Source organism: Elephantulus edwardii, unplaced genomic scaffold (genome assembly GCF_000299155.1).
Source record: "Elephantulus edwardii isolate Elephantulus edwardi_28Jun2011 unplaced genomic scaffold, EleEdw1.0 scaffold00066, whole genome shotgun sequence".
Lineage (NCBI taxonomy): Eukaryota > Metazoa > Chordata > Mammalia > Macroscelidea > Macroscelididae > Elephantulus > Elephantulus edwardii.
Window position 1 is genome coordinate 6251274 of NW_006399816.1, and position 16253 is coordinate 6267526.

Consider the following 16253-nt stretch of genomic DNA (forward strand, 5'->3'; position numbering starts at 1 on the left):
CCTCTGTCCTGATCTCCTCTTAGATTGGTAAGGCCTCACTTGTCCCATTTCTCCCACAGTGGATGTAGAGGTAGAAGATTATTATCCAGCTTTCCTGGATATGGTGAGGAGCCTACTGGATGGCAACATAGATTCATCACAGTATGAAGATTCATTGAGAGAGATGTTCACCATTCATGCTTACATTGCCTTTACCATGGACAAGCTGATCCAGAGCATTGTGAGACAGGTGAGAGGATGGTGCATGCTGAGGCTGGCGAAGGAAGAAATCCTTCCCTAGTGGTGGATCAGAGACAAATCTTGTTTTGGAAGTGGAAAGGCCGTTTCCCCTATCAAAATGTTTTATGAAAATGTAGTTCTTTTGGGGAGCTAGGAAGGCTCACAAAGTATCTGATTTCTCATAGTCACAGACAGCTATCTCAGCCAAGGTAGGCTGACTTCGCTCAGTATGTTCTCACAGTAGGAGTAGTCTACTTCAGACCCAATGTTTTGCCTCTTGTTTGCTGGCTGCCTCTAGAGAATAATGTTCTTGGCCCACTCTTAAAGTGGGTAAAACTTCTTGCACAGGTAATTCATATACCAATAATTTAAAGAACTTTTTACCGAAGAGTTTCATATAGTAACTTTCCCCACTTAAGGTACTTCAGAGCTAGAATTGTTGTTTATAACTGAATAATTTATTAACTATAGCTTGTAACAGCTTTAGTGCACTTTTCCAAAGTAAGAACTTGGATAAAGCTTTCCACACAAAGTGCTGTTTTACAAAACTAGTCTCGCTCTGAATGTCAATTCACATTACCAAGAAAGTATCTGATCTGGCTGTTGCCTTTCCCAATGACTATGGGAGGGGCTGGTTATCCAAAAAGAAAGCATGGATGGGGAGTAGTCAGTGATAGGGTTGACTTGAACAGAAGGTATAAAGGAGGGGAATTAACTTGGGTGGAGAGAATATGTCTAGGCTTTGGATATTCTCCCCTCCCCAACTATTTCTCTTCCTAATACTGATCTTGAGAGTTTTCCTTCATGTTATGAAATCATGAACATTATTTTAATGACTATCAGAATTCCATTGTCTGGACTAATTATAATCTAGCCATCTGTATTTGCTGTAGATACTAGTTTTTATATTAGCCTCAAATTCTTCTAACCTTTGCACTTTGTCCAATTATCTACAAATAAACATACTTGTCATTTAAAGACTAAGTAATTGTCATAGTTACATGCACTTTAAAAAGAATGTATCTTCCTAAAAATAGGATGACTTAGTGTTTGAGAATCTTTAAAATAGACACATGGAAAGAATATGTATGGGGCCCAGGAATGAAGAAGCTTGTATATTCATGTTAACTTTGCTTCAGCTGAGGGCCTCTAAGCATTTAATTCAGCAACCGTTTCTTAAATACTATTGAGTTTCAGGCTTTGTACTAGGGCTGGCAATAGAAATTAAAATCTTGCTCGCACCATTCTTTCAAGACCCTCCATCTCACATGTATGTATGTTTGTTTCATAAATGTATATACTTCCATCCCAGAGTAGTGGCAAAGATCAAATAAGAGTGAAAAGTGTGTGTGTGCACGCGCACATGCTTACTTTATGGTCACCAGGGAGTGGAGGGAATGGGGAGTTAGTAGAAGCATTTGTGATCTTTACACAGTTAGGAATTAGTATTGTTTTTCTTTTAAATAAGCATCTTGAACTATTACTGGTGGTTTTTAAATAGATATGAATGTTTTATTCAGACTAGTGGTGGTGTTGGAGATCATGGCTTATTCTTTGATGGTAAAATAGTAGTTATGTGTATGTAGTGTTCTGAAATTTCCAACCCAAGAAACCTTTTCTGAGCTGAATGACTGGACCAACTGAAGGAAGGTTACTTGTATTTACAGGGAGATATAGATTGATTATATATATATTTTTGTGATTCACGGATATCTGAACTTTGCTTGATTTCAGCTACAACATATTGTGAGTGATGAGATATGTGTGCAAGTGACTGACCTTTACTTATCCGAAAACAATAATGGGGCCACTGGAGGCCAGCTGAGCACACAGACTTCAAGGAGCCTCCTTGAGTCAGCTTACCAGAGGAAGGCTGAACAGCTCATGTCAGATGAAAATTGCTTTAAGGTGAGAATTGCTGGTCACGGAAAACTTTGTCACAGTGTTTGCACCATTTTACACTTCTAGAGGGACGGGTCCTTGGAGAGGGACATCATGCTTGGGAGGGTGGAGGGACAGCGCAGGAGGGGAAGACCTTCTATGAGATGGATTGATTCGGTGACTGGGGTAATCGGGATGGGTGTGTCAGAGACAGTGCGGTTGGCGCAGGATAGAGCAGGGTTTAGAGCTGTTGTGCATAGGGTCGCTATGAGTCGGAAACGACTCGATGGCACATAACAACAACATCAATAATAAATAAAAGTCCCAGTTTCTCCACAACCTTGCCAGCATTTGATGTTTGCTGTTTTGTTAAATTTTACTATTCTTACTGGAGTGAGATAATTATCTCGTGGTTTTGATTTGCATCTCTTAGAGCTAGGGATTTTGAACATTTCTTCATGTGTTTATTTGCCATCTGAATGTCATCTTTGGTGAAGGGTCTGTTCATATCCTGTGCCCAATATTATACAAAATGGATGACCCTAGAGGACATTATGCTGAGTGAAATATCTAAGTCACAAAAGGACAAATACTGCATAGTGCCACTGTTGTAAAACAGGACTAACCTCGAAGTTGGAGGGAGACTGAGAAAGATAAGATAAATTGTGTATACTGTATTGAAACAAATGAGGGAGAGAACTGTTTAAAAGGGATGCATGATTAGGTATTACTGTCATGACAGGAGTCTAGAACAAAAGCTGCATAGTGGAGTGGACTTGTGGAGAGGGATTGTATAACAATGAAAGAACTTTTCCTTTACTTTTCAAAGAGAAGAGGGAACTGAGGTTGGGGGAGTTTGGGCAGGGGAAAAAAGTACAGCAGTGAGTGAATGGAAATCCAAGTCTTTGTAAATTTTCATTAAAATTAATTTTTTAAAAAAATAGCAGGGAGCTCTTGTGGCCTAGTGTAAAGCTGCACTGCAATCCCATAGGTAAGCGGTTCAAATCCACCAGATGCTCTGCTGGAGAAGGAGGGACAATCTCCTCCTATACCTGTCAGATCTGATTTGACGGTACATGCACAAAAAATAATAATTAAAAAAAAATGTTGGTCAGAAGTCAAACCATACCAGTGTACTTTGACCCCTTAAACCCGGGAGTGTTTAACAAACACATTAGAGGAAATGAACAAAACAAACATCGACTGGTTAAGTTCACTCTTCCCACTTTGTTTCTTTCCTGTCATTTTTTAATGCCTTTTAAAAAACGTAATTGTATAATTTTCACACTTCTTTCGTCCTCTGCTTTCTTTTTTTGCTTGTAAACATTTTATAGCACTGCGAATATTGTTTAAAAGTACTTATACATGTATTCTGTGGTCACTTTAGAAAATACAAAAAAATACAGGCTAAAGCCTGTCATTCTTTCCAGAAAGTGACCAGTGACATTTCTACACATTTATGTTTATTTTCAAAGAGGTTATACTCAGCAGGGTTCTAGAACTTACTTTGTTCAATGAGTAATAGGACCTTCATTGTCTTTTTAATGACTGTTTAATATTTTCTAGAAAAACCATGCTTATTTTCAATATTTAGATGGCTTCCAGTTTATTATAAATTAGTCTAGATGCCCAGCCCGTATGGGAATTGTTAATGCCAGCCTTTTGTATAAATACTTTGTACATGGTATATTTGCAGTTGCTGAAAATTCACTATAAACAGTAAAAATGTTGAGATTATAAATGGATACAAAATTTTATGATTGCAGCTATGTAATGAGTAGGCACAACTAAGTGGTATATGTATGTATGTGTGTATGTATGTATATGTGTGTGTGTGTGTGCATATATATACATATAAGATGGGCAGGAGCAAATGGCCCAGAACAAAATTTGTGATTGGTTGACCTAAACACAATACCTCATTGGGCATGTATGTCATATATTTAAATTATCTGACTCCACATAGTTAGTGTCTGTACATACTATTTACTCAGTTTTTTAATTCACCACTTATCTTTTCCTAATTTAGAATCTGATTTGAAAATGAGTTTACTAGAACTCACTATGTGTTTAGTTTTGTAATGGGCAAAATTACAGTCACCAACAGAGATGATAATGTAATTGAATTGTGCAAAGGAAAGCTATGGAGGAATCCGTAAAATGGTCCTCTGTGGGCTAGAATGATGATCAGATTGGTGAGGGAATAGGAGGAAGATGTGCTAACAAAATCATCCTTCTGTTAAGATATTTGGCATAAAGGAAATTTTTTTTTCAAACAAGTTTAACATAGAGAATAAAAAATCCTGTAGTTTGGCATAAGTAGCCCTTCAGATTGTCTAGTCCTTTCCTTTTCTTTTTCCACTTTGTTCTGTACACATGCTACACTGCTTGCCTTTGTCAGGTATATTTTTGTCTCTGGTGTCGATATGTCCAGACTCTTCTCAGTGCATTTACTTTATATATAGAAATGGTGGTAGTGGTGTGTACCTTCAAGTCCAGATGACCCCTGACTGATTCTGCAGTGGGTTTTCAGAGGCGGTAAATCACATGGGAGGGGGTTGCCTGTCCTCTTCTTGCACAGCAGTAGGTGGATTTGAACCACTTGCCTTTGGGATGGCAGCGCATCTTCTTACCACTAGACCACCAGAGCCTTAGTCTAGATTAAATGGTGTTAGACTATACCTATTCTCCATTTTACTAATTTTTTAAGTGTATCTTATTGTTTAACTTGATTACCTCCATTTCTTTTAACTGCTATGTTGTATTTAATAGAAGATAGATTATAGCTTTAAATACACATTCTCTTATGGATGAACATTAAAATGTTTGCATACATGCAAGTAAAATCTTGCTGAAGATAATATAAAATGACTGGAACTGTATGTCCATAGGAAACTGCCAAAAGTTCAAGCTGGGTTCAGAAGAGGCTGTGAAATGAAGGGTATCATTGCTGATGCCAGATGGATCTTGGTAGGAAGAAGGGAATACCAGAGAGATGTTCACTTGTGTTTTATTGATTATGCAAACACATCTGATCGTATGAGTCATAAATTACTGATGTTAAGAAGAATGGGAATCGCTGGACACTTAATTGTACGCATGAGGAATTTACGCATAGAACAAGCATGGTTTCAAATTAGGAAAGATGTGCATCAGTTGGTATCCTTTCTCTATACCTGTTAAATATGTATGCTGAGCAAATCTAACAACTGAATTCTGTGAAGGAGACTGGCATCAATATTTTTGAAGGAAAACTTACTAACAACCTCCATTACACAGGTGACACAGTTTTGCTTTCAGAAACTGAAGAGAACTTGAAGTACTTGCTGCTGAAGATCAAAGACTACAGCCTTCAACATGGATTACATCTCAACAAGACAAAAATCCTTACTACTGGGCTAATAAGCATCATTATAAATGGAGAAAAGATTGAATTTCTCAACAATTTCATTTTCCTTGGATCTACAAGAAACCCCAGTGGTAATCAAGAAATCAGAAAATGTGTTGCGTTGGGAAAACCTGCTGTCAAGGAACTCTCCAAAGTCCTAAAGAGCAAGGAAATCAGTTTAAAGACATGGACATGATGGTATTTTCCGTTTCTCCTGTGCATCAGAAAGTTGGGCGATTAGTAAGAATAACAGAAGAATTGATGACTTTGAATTGTAGTATTGGAGAAAGTACTTAGTATCTTAGGAATTAGTAGAACAACAAACAGATCAGTCCTAGAGGATCTATAACTACAGTGCTCCTTAGAAGCAAGGATGGTGACATTTTATTTCATACTTTGAGCATGTTGTCAGGAGGTGCTGGCTAGTCCTTAGAAAAAGAGACCATGCTAGGAAAGGTAGGTCACATCCTCAGTAAGATGGATTGACACAGTGACTTTTGATTGCAGTGGGCTCAAGCATATCAGAGATCCTGAGGATGGCACAGGTTCATTGGGTCAACATGCATCATCTACTGAACAACATTGTACCTATATATTTGTGCTAATATTTAAGCAACAAAAAAATACAGTTACTAGGCCAAAAGTTATGCGTATTTTAACATTTAAACTGTAATGAATATTACCATTTCATTCTTCAACGTGGCAGTCTGTGCCAATAAACATTTTCATAAGAATACTTATTTTTTTTTTTCCATTCCTTAATAAATACTTGATATTGTACTTTTCCCAGTGGTGACATGGGCAGGAAATTTTAGTTCTCATTTCGTCTTTTCCTACTTTATTTTTCTTCTTCAGTGTTTTAGTTTATATTCTTCCCTCTCATTTTCAATTGTAGTTTTTTGGTCCTGTTCCTTTGTCAACAGTTTTCTCTGCCTGAATTTGTTTGGACCCTGTTCCTGTCAGTGGTCAGCTTAGTGTCATTTTAATGATGGGAAGCCCTAAACAAAAATCTACTAGAAGTATGGGCACACACACACACAAAAATGAAGTGAAGCCTTTCTCAATTCACTGAGGAGAAAGTATTTCCTCATAGCACTTGTTTTTACCTGTAGTGCTTTTACAGTTACTTAGTTGTAGGTATAGCTGTTTATATATTTGCTTCCTTTAATAAATGGAGTTCTGTGTAGCAGAAACTAAATTCTTTTTAAAATGTGTTGCTGGCCTGAATACAGTAAACATTTAGTAACTATATATTGAATGAGTCACGTATAGAATATTGACACAGTGTGTGAAAGGGTTGTGTAAAAGGCTGTTACAGTTAAACTAAATGCAGACAGTTCTTGGATTACAAACATCTGATATAAACCATACATATACACATAGCATATTAATACAGTGGTTTGTAGTAACAAGTGTATGCTACTTTGCATTGCACATGAAAACCTGATTGCCATTTTAAAGATGTCTTAGTGTATGTGTCTGGATGTGGAGTGTTTTTAATGCATTGACAGGTAATATATAGTAAGACATACATTTGACTGATGTTGGATATGAACCATACTGAACTGTACTATCTTACTTATAAATCAGACTAAAAGACAGATTAGCAAAAAAAAAAAAAGACAGATTAGCAATAGAACTTGTTTGTAATCTGTGGACTGTATATAAAGTGAATTTTACTTTATGGTTGATCAAGATGTGTTTTGTTTTTAAAGACTTAAGTGCACCATTGGAGTTGAGTTTTCAGGAAAACTAGTTTGGCATCATTCAGTACGAGAAATCAAGGAGCTAAGCCATGTTTAGTGGGGCGTTACTGAATTGGAATGATGGGTATGGACAGCCTAAGACTTTGAGACTGGCTATAGAAAAGAGAACTTGGGTGAAAACACGGTAAAGAGCTTCATAGTACAAGCAGCATAGGTGAAAGAGCCAACTGGAGTGAAGTTGAGTTCTGTTTTAGAGGAGACTGTTAGACTGTTGAAGGGGTTTGTAGTCCTTAACAAGTAGCCCTGGTGGCACAATGGTTAAAGCACTCAACTACTAACCAGAAAGTCATCTGTCTGAACCCACTGGCCCCTCCACAGAAGAAGGTGGTACTGTACTGCTGTAAAGGTTAGTCTTAGAAACCTGGGTCTGTTCTCCCCTGTCCTGTAGAGTCAGACATGACCATCTGCAGTGGGGTGGGGTTACGGTCAATTATAAGATATACCAATCTTGTTTCTCCACATCATCTCTGACCCAGGAGGGTCAGTTAGCAAACTCTTGACCAGGTATTTGTTTTGGTTTGTTTTTATTACCTATTTTAGAAGTAATTGTGTGTGGGAAAGAACCCTGGTAATGTAGTGTGTAACATAACAGGCTGCTAACTAAAACGTTGCCATTTAAAATCCACTAAGTTAGTCTGCAGGAGAAAGAGGGATAGTCACCTTCTGTATAGATTTACATCTCATTGAAGGGTTATTGTGATTCAGAATCACCTTGATGGACATGAGTTTTCATGTTTTACTAAACAAAAAAACCAAAACCACTGCCATCAAATCAGTTCTCATATATAGGACAAAGTCACAAGCTGGTAGGAAAGACATTTTCTTTAATCATATAAATATTAGCAGAGCTCAAAATGTCAAGTTTCAAATACAGTTGAGACTATGATAAATCATTTTTGGAGTCTTTGTCTTAAGATACATTGAATATCTGATGTGGTCTTTTATTGCAGTATGTACACTGATTAGTCTTTATTGAGGTTTTCACATAATTTTTGTTTCATTTTCATCCTAAAGACTGACTTAAGTCTTAGAAATTAGTTTATCAGGTGCCATTTTACAATTCTGGCCATATATACTCTCTTCTCTTTTACCTATTCCATCTATATGCTGAAAAAAATCATTTCAGAAGCTGAACTCTAGAAGAATGCAGCATCAGAATTGGAGAAAGACTCAACCTTATTTTGCAGATGACACAACTCTGCTTGCTGAAAGTGGGGAGGACTTGAAACACCTGCTGCAGAAGATCAAGTACAGCCTTCAGTATGGATTACATCTCAACATAAAGATAGAAATCATCAACACTAGAACTATAAACAACATCATGATACATGAAAGAAAAAACGGGAAATGTCAGATTTCATCTTCCTTGGATCCACAGTTGACACCTGTGGTACCAACAATCAGGAGATGTATTGCATGTCAGTTTGAAGACTAGAAAGTGCCTGATTCAGAACATGGTCTTTTCAGTCACTTACTATGCATCTGAAAACTAGACAGTGAATAAAATAAAATGACTGAAGAATTGATGCCTTGGATCTATGGTGTTGGAGAAGAGTACTGAGTATCCCATAGACTACCAAAAGAACAGATAGGTCTTAGAGAAAGTGAGAGTATATTTTGATGGCAAAGATGACAAACCTTTACCTATGATACTTAAGGCATGTTGCAAGCAGAAGCTGTTCCTTGGAAAAGGACATCATGCTTGGAAAGGTGGGAGGGTCAACGAAGGAGAGAAAAACCTTCGATGAGATGAATTGACACAGTCAAGGCAGCAGTGGGTTCAAGTGTGTCAGATGATTAAGCTTGCACAGGATAGGACAGGGTTCATATCTTGGTTCATGAAGTCACTATAAGTTGTACTTAGCTCACTGGAACCTAACAACTACAGTGAATAAAAGAATTTTTTAAAGCACTCTTGTTAACTATTTTAACTCATCTAAGAGAGATGAAGTAGTACTTTTTCTTTGACTCACTCCATTTTTCTGGGTTTGAGATTGGACTTCAGACTTTTGTTACTGGTTTCTTGGGCTCTTGAGGTGTGTTTTTTCCTCATCTCTTCAATTTTTTAAAAAAGGGAAAAGTTTTAAAGGCTTGCCTCCCATACCTAGCCCTTAAGAAGTTAGGTTGTTTATAACTTCAGGATTGTTCTTTCAAATATTTACTCACTGTTTATTTGCAGCTTATGTTCATTCAGAGCCAAGACAAGGTGCAGCTGACTATTGAACTTTTGGACACAGAAGAGGAGAACTCTGATGACCCAGTGGAAGCAGAGGTATGAGGGGTGGGCATACTGCAGAAGCCCAGTGCTGAGAGAGCAGTTGGGTCCCTAGAATTTGCCCAGCTGACCATCTTCTTGAAGCCTTGAGGAGCCTTTATACTGGGCAGGAGAAAGCTAGGAGCTCTCAGCCCCACGGAGTAGGCAGGGTAAAGTGGCATTCGTAGCTGGGTCTGTCTGGTATATAAATGAGAAAGTTACACTGAATGCATGATAGTAGGGATATAGGACAGGCTTGGCTTTAAATGGAATATTGACTCACTGATCCTGTATAGTTGAATTCCCACATGACCCTAGATAGGACTGAAATCCAGATTTTAAATGTTAAGAGATACTAATTGTCCACTGCAATCCCAGAGGTACACAGTTCAAATCCACCAGATGCTCTGCTGGAGAAAGAGGGGGCAATCTCCCCCTGTACCAGTCACATCTGATTTGACGGTACACGTAAAAATAATACAATAAAAATTTTAAAAAAAGATACTAATTGTCAAAATATTTGCCTCTGTACTAAAAAAAAATCCTCTAGGGAAATAAATCCTGTCATTAAAATCAGTCTCATTGAAAATACCACCACCCCTTCTTGGCATTTTGGCTTAAGTTATAAAGACAGAGGGAAGCTTTGTGGCGTAATCTGTAGGGAGTTGTGCTATGTGAGACTGCACCTCTGGCAATTTTAATCCACCAGCAGTTCCAAGGGAGAAAAATGGGCAATCTCCTCTCCTGTGATTTACAAACTTAGAGGATCAGCTATGAGCCTTTTCTGATTTAACAGTGACAGCAGGAAGTCAGCTTTTGTTCTTAGACATTTTAGTCTTCATTTGATGAAGAAGGCTACTTGATGAGGATGGAATCCTGTTTTGTGACCACTTCATCTTCATTGTTTATAATCCTAGCGCTGGTCAGACTATGTGGAACGCTATATGAATTCTGATACTACCTCTCCTGAGCTTCGTGAGCATCTAGCACAGAAACCAGTGTTTCTGCCAAGGTAAGTGAGCCAGGCCGCCTGTCCACTTTGTAAACTTCGTGGTGGTTGAGGAATAGGGAGAGTTAAATGACTCTTGGGTTGATTTTAATTTACTTATTTGTTCCTTCTTTCGTGGATGCTAATTCAAGATTTATATAGTTACTACATCATAGACTGAACTGGAATATGATTCAGAGTTTACTAGCATAATATACTTTGATTTTATCTGGGGGGGGGAAAATCCCCTAACAAAATTGCAGCAAGTTCATAAATGTAATATAGAGGACTGGATGGAAAGTTTGAACCCATAGCTGTGAGTCGTGGCCATTTATGTCATTTAAGAAAACAGAAAGTGGGGATTTTTTTTAAATTGTATTTACCTTTTAAATTAAATACTTTAACGTATTTCCTTTTTGTAAAACTATGAAACCATTGAAATGATAAAATTGTGAGAAGTACTGTGAAGTTACAATAAGAATGGGAAGGAGTAAACTCTCATCTCACTGTGTAGGAATCTGCGGCGTATCCGAAAGTGTCAGCGTGGTCGAGAACAGCAGGAAAAGGAAGGTAAAGAAGGAAACAGCAAGAAGGCTATGGAGAATGTGGATAGCCTGGATAAGCTTGAGTGTAGGTTCAAGCTGAATTCCTACAAGATGGTGTATGTGATCAAGTCGGAGGACTACATGTATCGGAGGACTGCCTTGCTTCGGGCTCATCAGGTGAGAATTAATAATTGGGACTTGATTGCATCTCTCTCTCTCCCCCCAAAGATCAGACCACTCGAGTCCTATGATAATCAATTTCTTAATTTTTCCCCACCCCCAAATTGATTTTCTTTTATGAAAATGTATTCCTAGAGATGAGACTTAACTCAGTAAGCAGATCAATTTGCCGGGAAGCACCTTCTGATACACATGTTCCCTTAACTTACTGATTCCTGCTTCTTTGCCTGTATGAATCGTACCTGTTTTCACATTCTGTTTGATGAAACCATTTTGGTGCAGTCATATGCCAGATTTGTGCCAGGCCAAGGGGCTACAACAATGACATACAGAATCCCTTTTTCACGGGAGAAGGCTCTGAGGAGGTGATATTTGAGACCCAAATAATGACAAGGAACAGTCTATGAAGAGCTAAAGGGTGGAGCTTTCCAGGCAAAGAAAACAACAACTGCAAGAGCCGGGAGGAAGAAAGACAGGACTTGACATGCTTTAAAAACACAGTTAATTCCAAAGACCAAGTCATTATTTAGAAAATTATTGGATAATGACTACATTATACACTGTCAACCCACTGAGCATTGTGACCTAGGCAAGATGACACATAATTTTAACCACCATTGCTCTCAGGTGCCCGCAGGTACTACTCATGGTGACACCACAGCCACTGTTAACTTTCGCCTCATCGTTCTGCATTCCTTGTTCCCAGATATGTGTCATGAATGCACAATGTAGAGAGAAGGCGGTCAATAAGTAAAGAATGTGTAATACTGTGTAGTGCCTGGAATAAGTGATGATGGAAAGGTGGGAAGAGACTTTATCCCTTGGTCTTAAATTTGTTTAAAGCCCATTGTTCACAAATATGACTTGGAATGCTGTGAGTTGTTCAAAATTAGAAGAGCAAAGACCAGTCAATAGGCTATTTTTCTAGATGAGAATAGCTGCTCCCTGAACTATGATAGTGGCAGGACCACTATATTGTACTAGACTACATATAATAGGGACATTTAATTGACAGGATATGTAGTGATGTGGGGAAGTAGGAGAATGGAGGACATGAAGAATGTCTGGATCTACGTTTATTTTTTGCTTCAATAAATAGAAAGTTTAGTGACAAATTTGTTGATAGAGAGCAGTTAATAGGTTTCAGGGCAGATCGAGAATTCTATTTGAAATGGTTAAATTCAAAAGGATTATAAAACATTCCAGTGGGAGGTGTTGGGTAGGTAGTTTGTGTATTTCTCAGCACTGAATGTAATTCCTATGTTATTGCATGACTCTGATTCAGATTCTTTGAAGATCTGTACCTCATCCTTAATTCACCTTTGCATCCCCTGCCACACCCTGTATGTGGGTACTTTTTGCCCTATTACTGGAAGCGTAGATGGGAACTTAGACATCCATTAAAGACATTCTCTGATTGGCACTCTGTTGGATAGAGTGAGGTACTATAGTGAAAAGAAGACTGGGTTTTTAAGCCCTTTCTTTCTACTTAAACAAGCCCCGGTGATAGTGGTTAAAGTACTCCACTGCTAACCAGAAAGGTCAGTAGTGTGACAGCCACTGCCCACTCTGGAAGATATGGCAGTCTGCTTGCATAAAACTTTACAGCCTTAAATCCTATGGGACAATGGATTTGCTTTTGGGGGTGTTACTGCACTTTTTTACTGAGCAGTGGGAGCCATGTTTACACAAAAGACCGGACAGCTGGACCTGCAGCTGTTTTTCATTCTGTCTCACTTTAAACTGCGTTAAAACTTGCTGCCTTCAAATGAAAATTAATGGAATTGGGCAATTCTCATGTTTGCCAGAGCTGTACAACACTGCTCTATTCTGCTCTGACCCTGTGTTAGCATTTCTTTTGGAGCTTTATGGCTTTCCTTTTCCTCACATCTTCATATTCTTTCAAATTTCTTTTTCAAACTGTTGTCTTTTTCCAAAAGTGTTATCTGAGACTTGAGTCCACATCTTTCCTCTGCTCCTTTAAGGGAAAATGTTAGAAAGCTTCTCAAGGCCTATTTGATTTACATTTTGGTTTTTTTTTTTTTCTAATTTGCAGTCTCATGAGCGGGTAAGCAAGAGGCTACATCAGCGGTTCCAAGCCTGGGTAGATAAATGGACCAAGGAGCATGTGCCCCGGGAAATGGCAGCAGAGACCAGCAAGTGGCTCATGGGTGAGGGGCTGGAGGGCCTGGTGCCCTGTACCACCACCTGTGACACAGAGACCCTGCATTTTGTGAGCATTAACAAGTATCGTGTCAAATATGGCACAGTCTTCAAAGCCCCATAACTGCAAAATCAGAGCAGATAACCTGAGGGGGGGGGGAAATGTGTGTGTGGGCATGTATACTCATGCGCACTGGAGAAACAAGGAAGATGCCTTTCAAGCCTCACTGGGACATGGCCACCTGATATGCATGTGGCTGGTGCAACCCGGTACAAGTGGGCTACATACAAGGATACCTTGCCAAGTCGGAGCTGGAACTTCTCCCAAAGGGCACTTGCCTGGCCCGGAGGGGAAAGAAGTCTATGCAAGCACGGGTGTGCTGCTTGCTTGCACCCACCAGCAAAGCTAAGACTGGAGTCTCCTGTGGCCTGGCCTTCTATGAGGGAACCGGATGGGAGAAGATGGGAGAACATTTACAAAAGAGTGGGGAAGTACTAAAACTCAGATGGATTTTAACTGTGATGGTAACTGCACTTTCCCCTTCACCACAAAAGGAAAATACAAACTGGATTTTTTTTTCTTTTTAAATTCTGGTCACTGAAATCTAGAGCATCCATTAGGTTTTATCTGAGACCTGTAGTTTGGCTTTGGGATTGGTCATCTTGTGGATTTGATTTCCCGACGAATTCTTCGCTGCCTACCCTTTTCTCTTTCTGGTTCTCAACCTCAAGAAGTTCAAATCAGTCGTCCTTTTTAGCTCCCGTGGAACTGTTTTGTACCTGCTTATTTACTAGTCTGCCCTAGTGCCATCACCAGCTTTACTCTGAAATGCACACACACACACAATTTTAACTTTTTTCTTTTTTGTAAATAATGTACATACTGTCAATTTTTTTATTAAAGGAAATATGCTTTGATGTGCTAGCATAACTGCTCTAGCTTCTTGTGTACCATAGTACTATGTGGCTTCAAATTTAGTACCTATGAACAGATGTACAAGACATTTATTACACTTTTTACCAAAGGGAGTTACTGTTGTAGTACTTTTGTGTAAAACTTGTCTTCTTCCCTCTGATCCCCAATTTATTTTTTTTTTTTTTTGTAAATAAATAAAGCTTGATTCTTACTTAAGGAATAAATTCTCAGCCCAAGTCCCTTGTCTTCACCAAAGAACAGTTGTGAAGCAGGGATTTTTACTTTTACTTCAACTCCTTATCCAGGGTACAAACAGGATTTTGCTTTAGTTAATAGTGATGTGCACTTACCCAAATCAAGATATTCCAGATTTTAAAAGTAGAATAAATTCTTTTGGTACTTGGTGTTTTGGTGTTCCATTTCCAACTACCCCCCCCCCCCTTCAGCTGTTTGAAAATCCTTTATTTTGGGGTAAGTTGTCAATTTACATAGTTGTATACTGTATTTTTTTTTTGTCCTTATTGGGCAAAGGAGTGACTTCTTAAATACCAAACCAGTATTTGAAACAAATGTGTATAAGGTATATGGTATAAATGGAGTTGAGAAGAGAGGATTTGATACATTTCATTAGCAACTTCAAATAAGAGAGATATATTTTTAACTACAGGCATTTAACATGAATGATGAGGATTTTTATATGTGATCGGCCTGGACATTATTATGAACAAAGACAAACTGGAACCCCTCCCATGGCTCTGGTGAACTTTGCTCTACCAACCATTGCCCTTGTCAGAGTTGTAACCAATGGTGTTTTGTGTTGCCATGGAATTGATTCCAGCTCAGAGCATCCCAATAGCGTAGATTAGAACTGCCCCATAGAGTTTTAATATTTACAGGAACAGATAGCCACATAGTTTTTCAGCAAATCTCCAACACGACTACCAAAAAGAACTGGTGCCTGGAATCTCAACACATAGTTGACCTCTGTGACTCTTTTTAAATAAACTTTTGTTTTTCACATGGGCAACAGGAGACCGAGCCCAAAAATGTCAGATGGCAGAGAGTCAGGTGGGAAAGAAGCTAAACCCAACCTGAGGGTAGAGCTGATTAGTGCTGACCTTTGAGTTTTCCCAGCAATAACTTACCTATTTTTCTGATCCCTCTAGAAGGATCCTATTGACCTGGAACCATGGCAGGAAATTCATAGGGCTTTGTGCTATCCTTGTAATGTTCTGTCCAAAGCACCACCTACTTGTAAATCAGAATAAGGTTTGAGGAAACCCCAAGTCAATAACGCAGCCACTAGAAAGAAGGTTGTGAGCTTCTTTTCACAGGTAGCATTTTCATCTCCCCCGCTGTGTGACATCTGAGCTCCAAGCTCTAATAGACTCATCCTATTTTATAGCAGAAAATTATTTTAAATCACTTTTTGTATTCTGTACTTCCCCGTGTGATTTGCATTTGAAATGTTGTAAACTTGGTCAGTATTTCTATTAAAATATCAGGGGCTAATGTTGTGTATATATTATTATTCCTAATAAATTTAAACAAGGACTCCGTGGGAAGCCCAAAAGAAGGAACATAAAGCTACTAGCAGCACACAACTGTACTGGGTAACTTGATGAAATTGGGAGGTTGGTTTCTGGGATTGAACTCTGGTCCACAGGAGTTGTACCTCTGGTGGTTCAAATTCACAAGAAGCTCTCCGAGAGAAAGATAAGTAACTTATTTACAGCCTCCGACATCAGCTGGAGGGTTAACTATTTTGAGATTTCTGTTACGGCTTGAACTCTGATGAACCTTCTGTGGGAACCTTAAATTCTGTGGCCAGTTTGCCGCCGTGGAAATATTTCGTTTCTGGTGATCGACGAAATACAACATGGAATAGGGCCGAAATTACTTGGTTGTAAAATCTGATAATACACATCTTCTGCCGCCTTAAATGACAAACCA

At 38.7% G+C, this 16253-nt stretch overlaps 1 protein-coding gene across 2 annotated transcripts in view; it reads left to right on the forward strand.

Moving 5' to 3' along the window:
* The window catches only part of SIN3A (SIN3 transcription regulator family member A), a 67752-nt gene extending 53235 nt beyond the window's left edge, over nt 1-14517 (forward strand). For both annotated transcript variants that reach the window (XM_006888289.1, XM_006888288.1), the window contains exons 16-21: nt 60-229; nt 1954-2127; nt 9434-9526; nt 10426-10520; nt 11011-11218; nt 13278-14517. In XM_006888289.1, the coding sequence (XP_006888351.1) occupies nt 60-229; nt 1954-2127; nt 9434-9526; nt 10426-10520; nt 11011-11218; nt 13278-13508 (971 nt within the window). In that variant the 3' untranslated portion in view covers nt 13509-14517. The remainder of the gene's footprint in view (nt 1-59; nt 230-1953; nt 2128-9433; nt 9527-10425; nt 10521-11010; nt 11219-13277) is intronic.
* The last annotated feature ends 1736 nt before the right edge of the window (nt 14518-16253 follow it).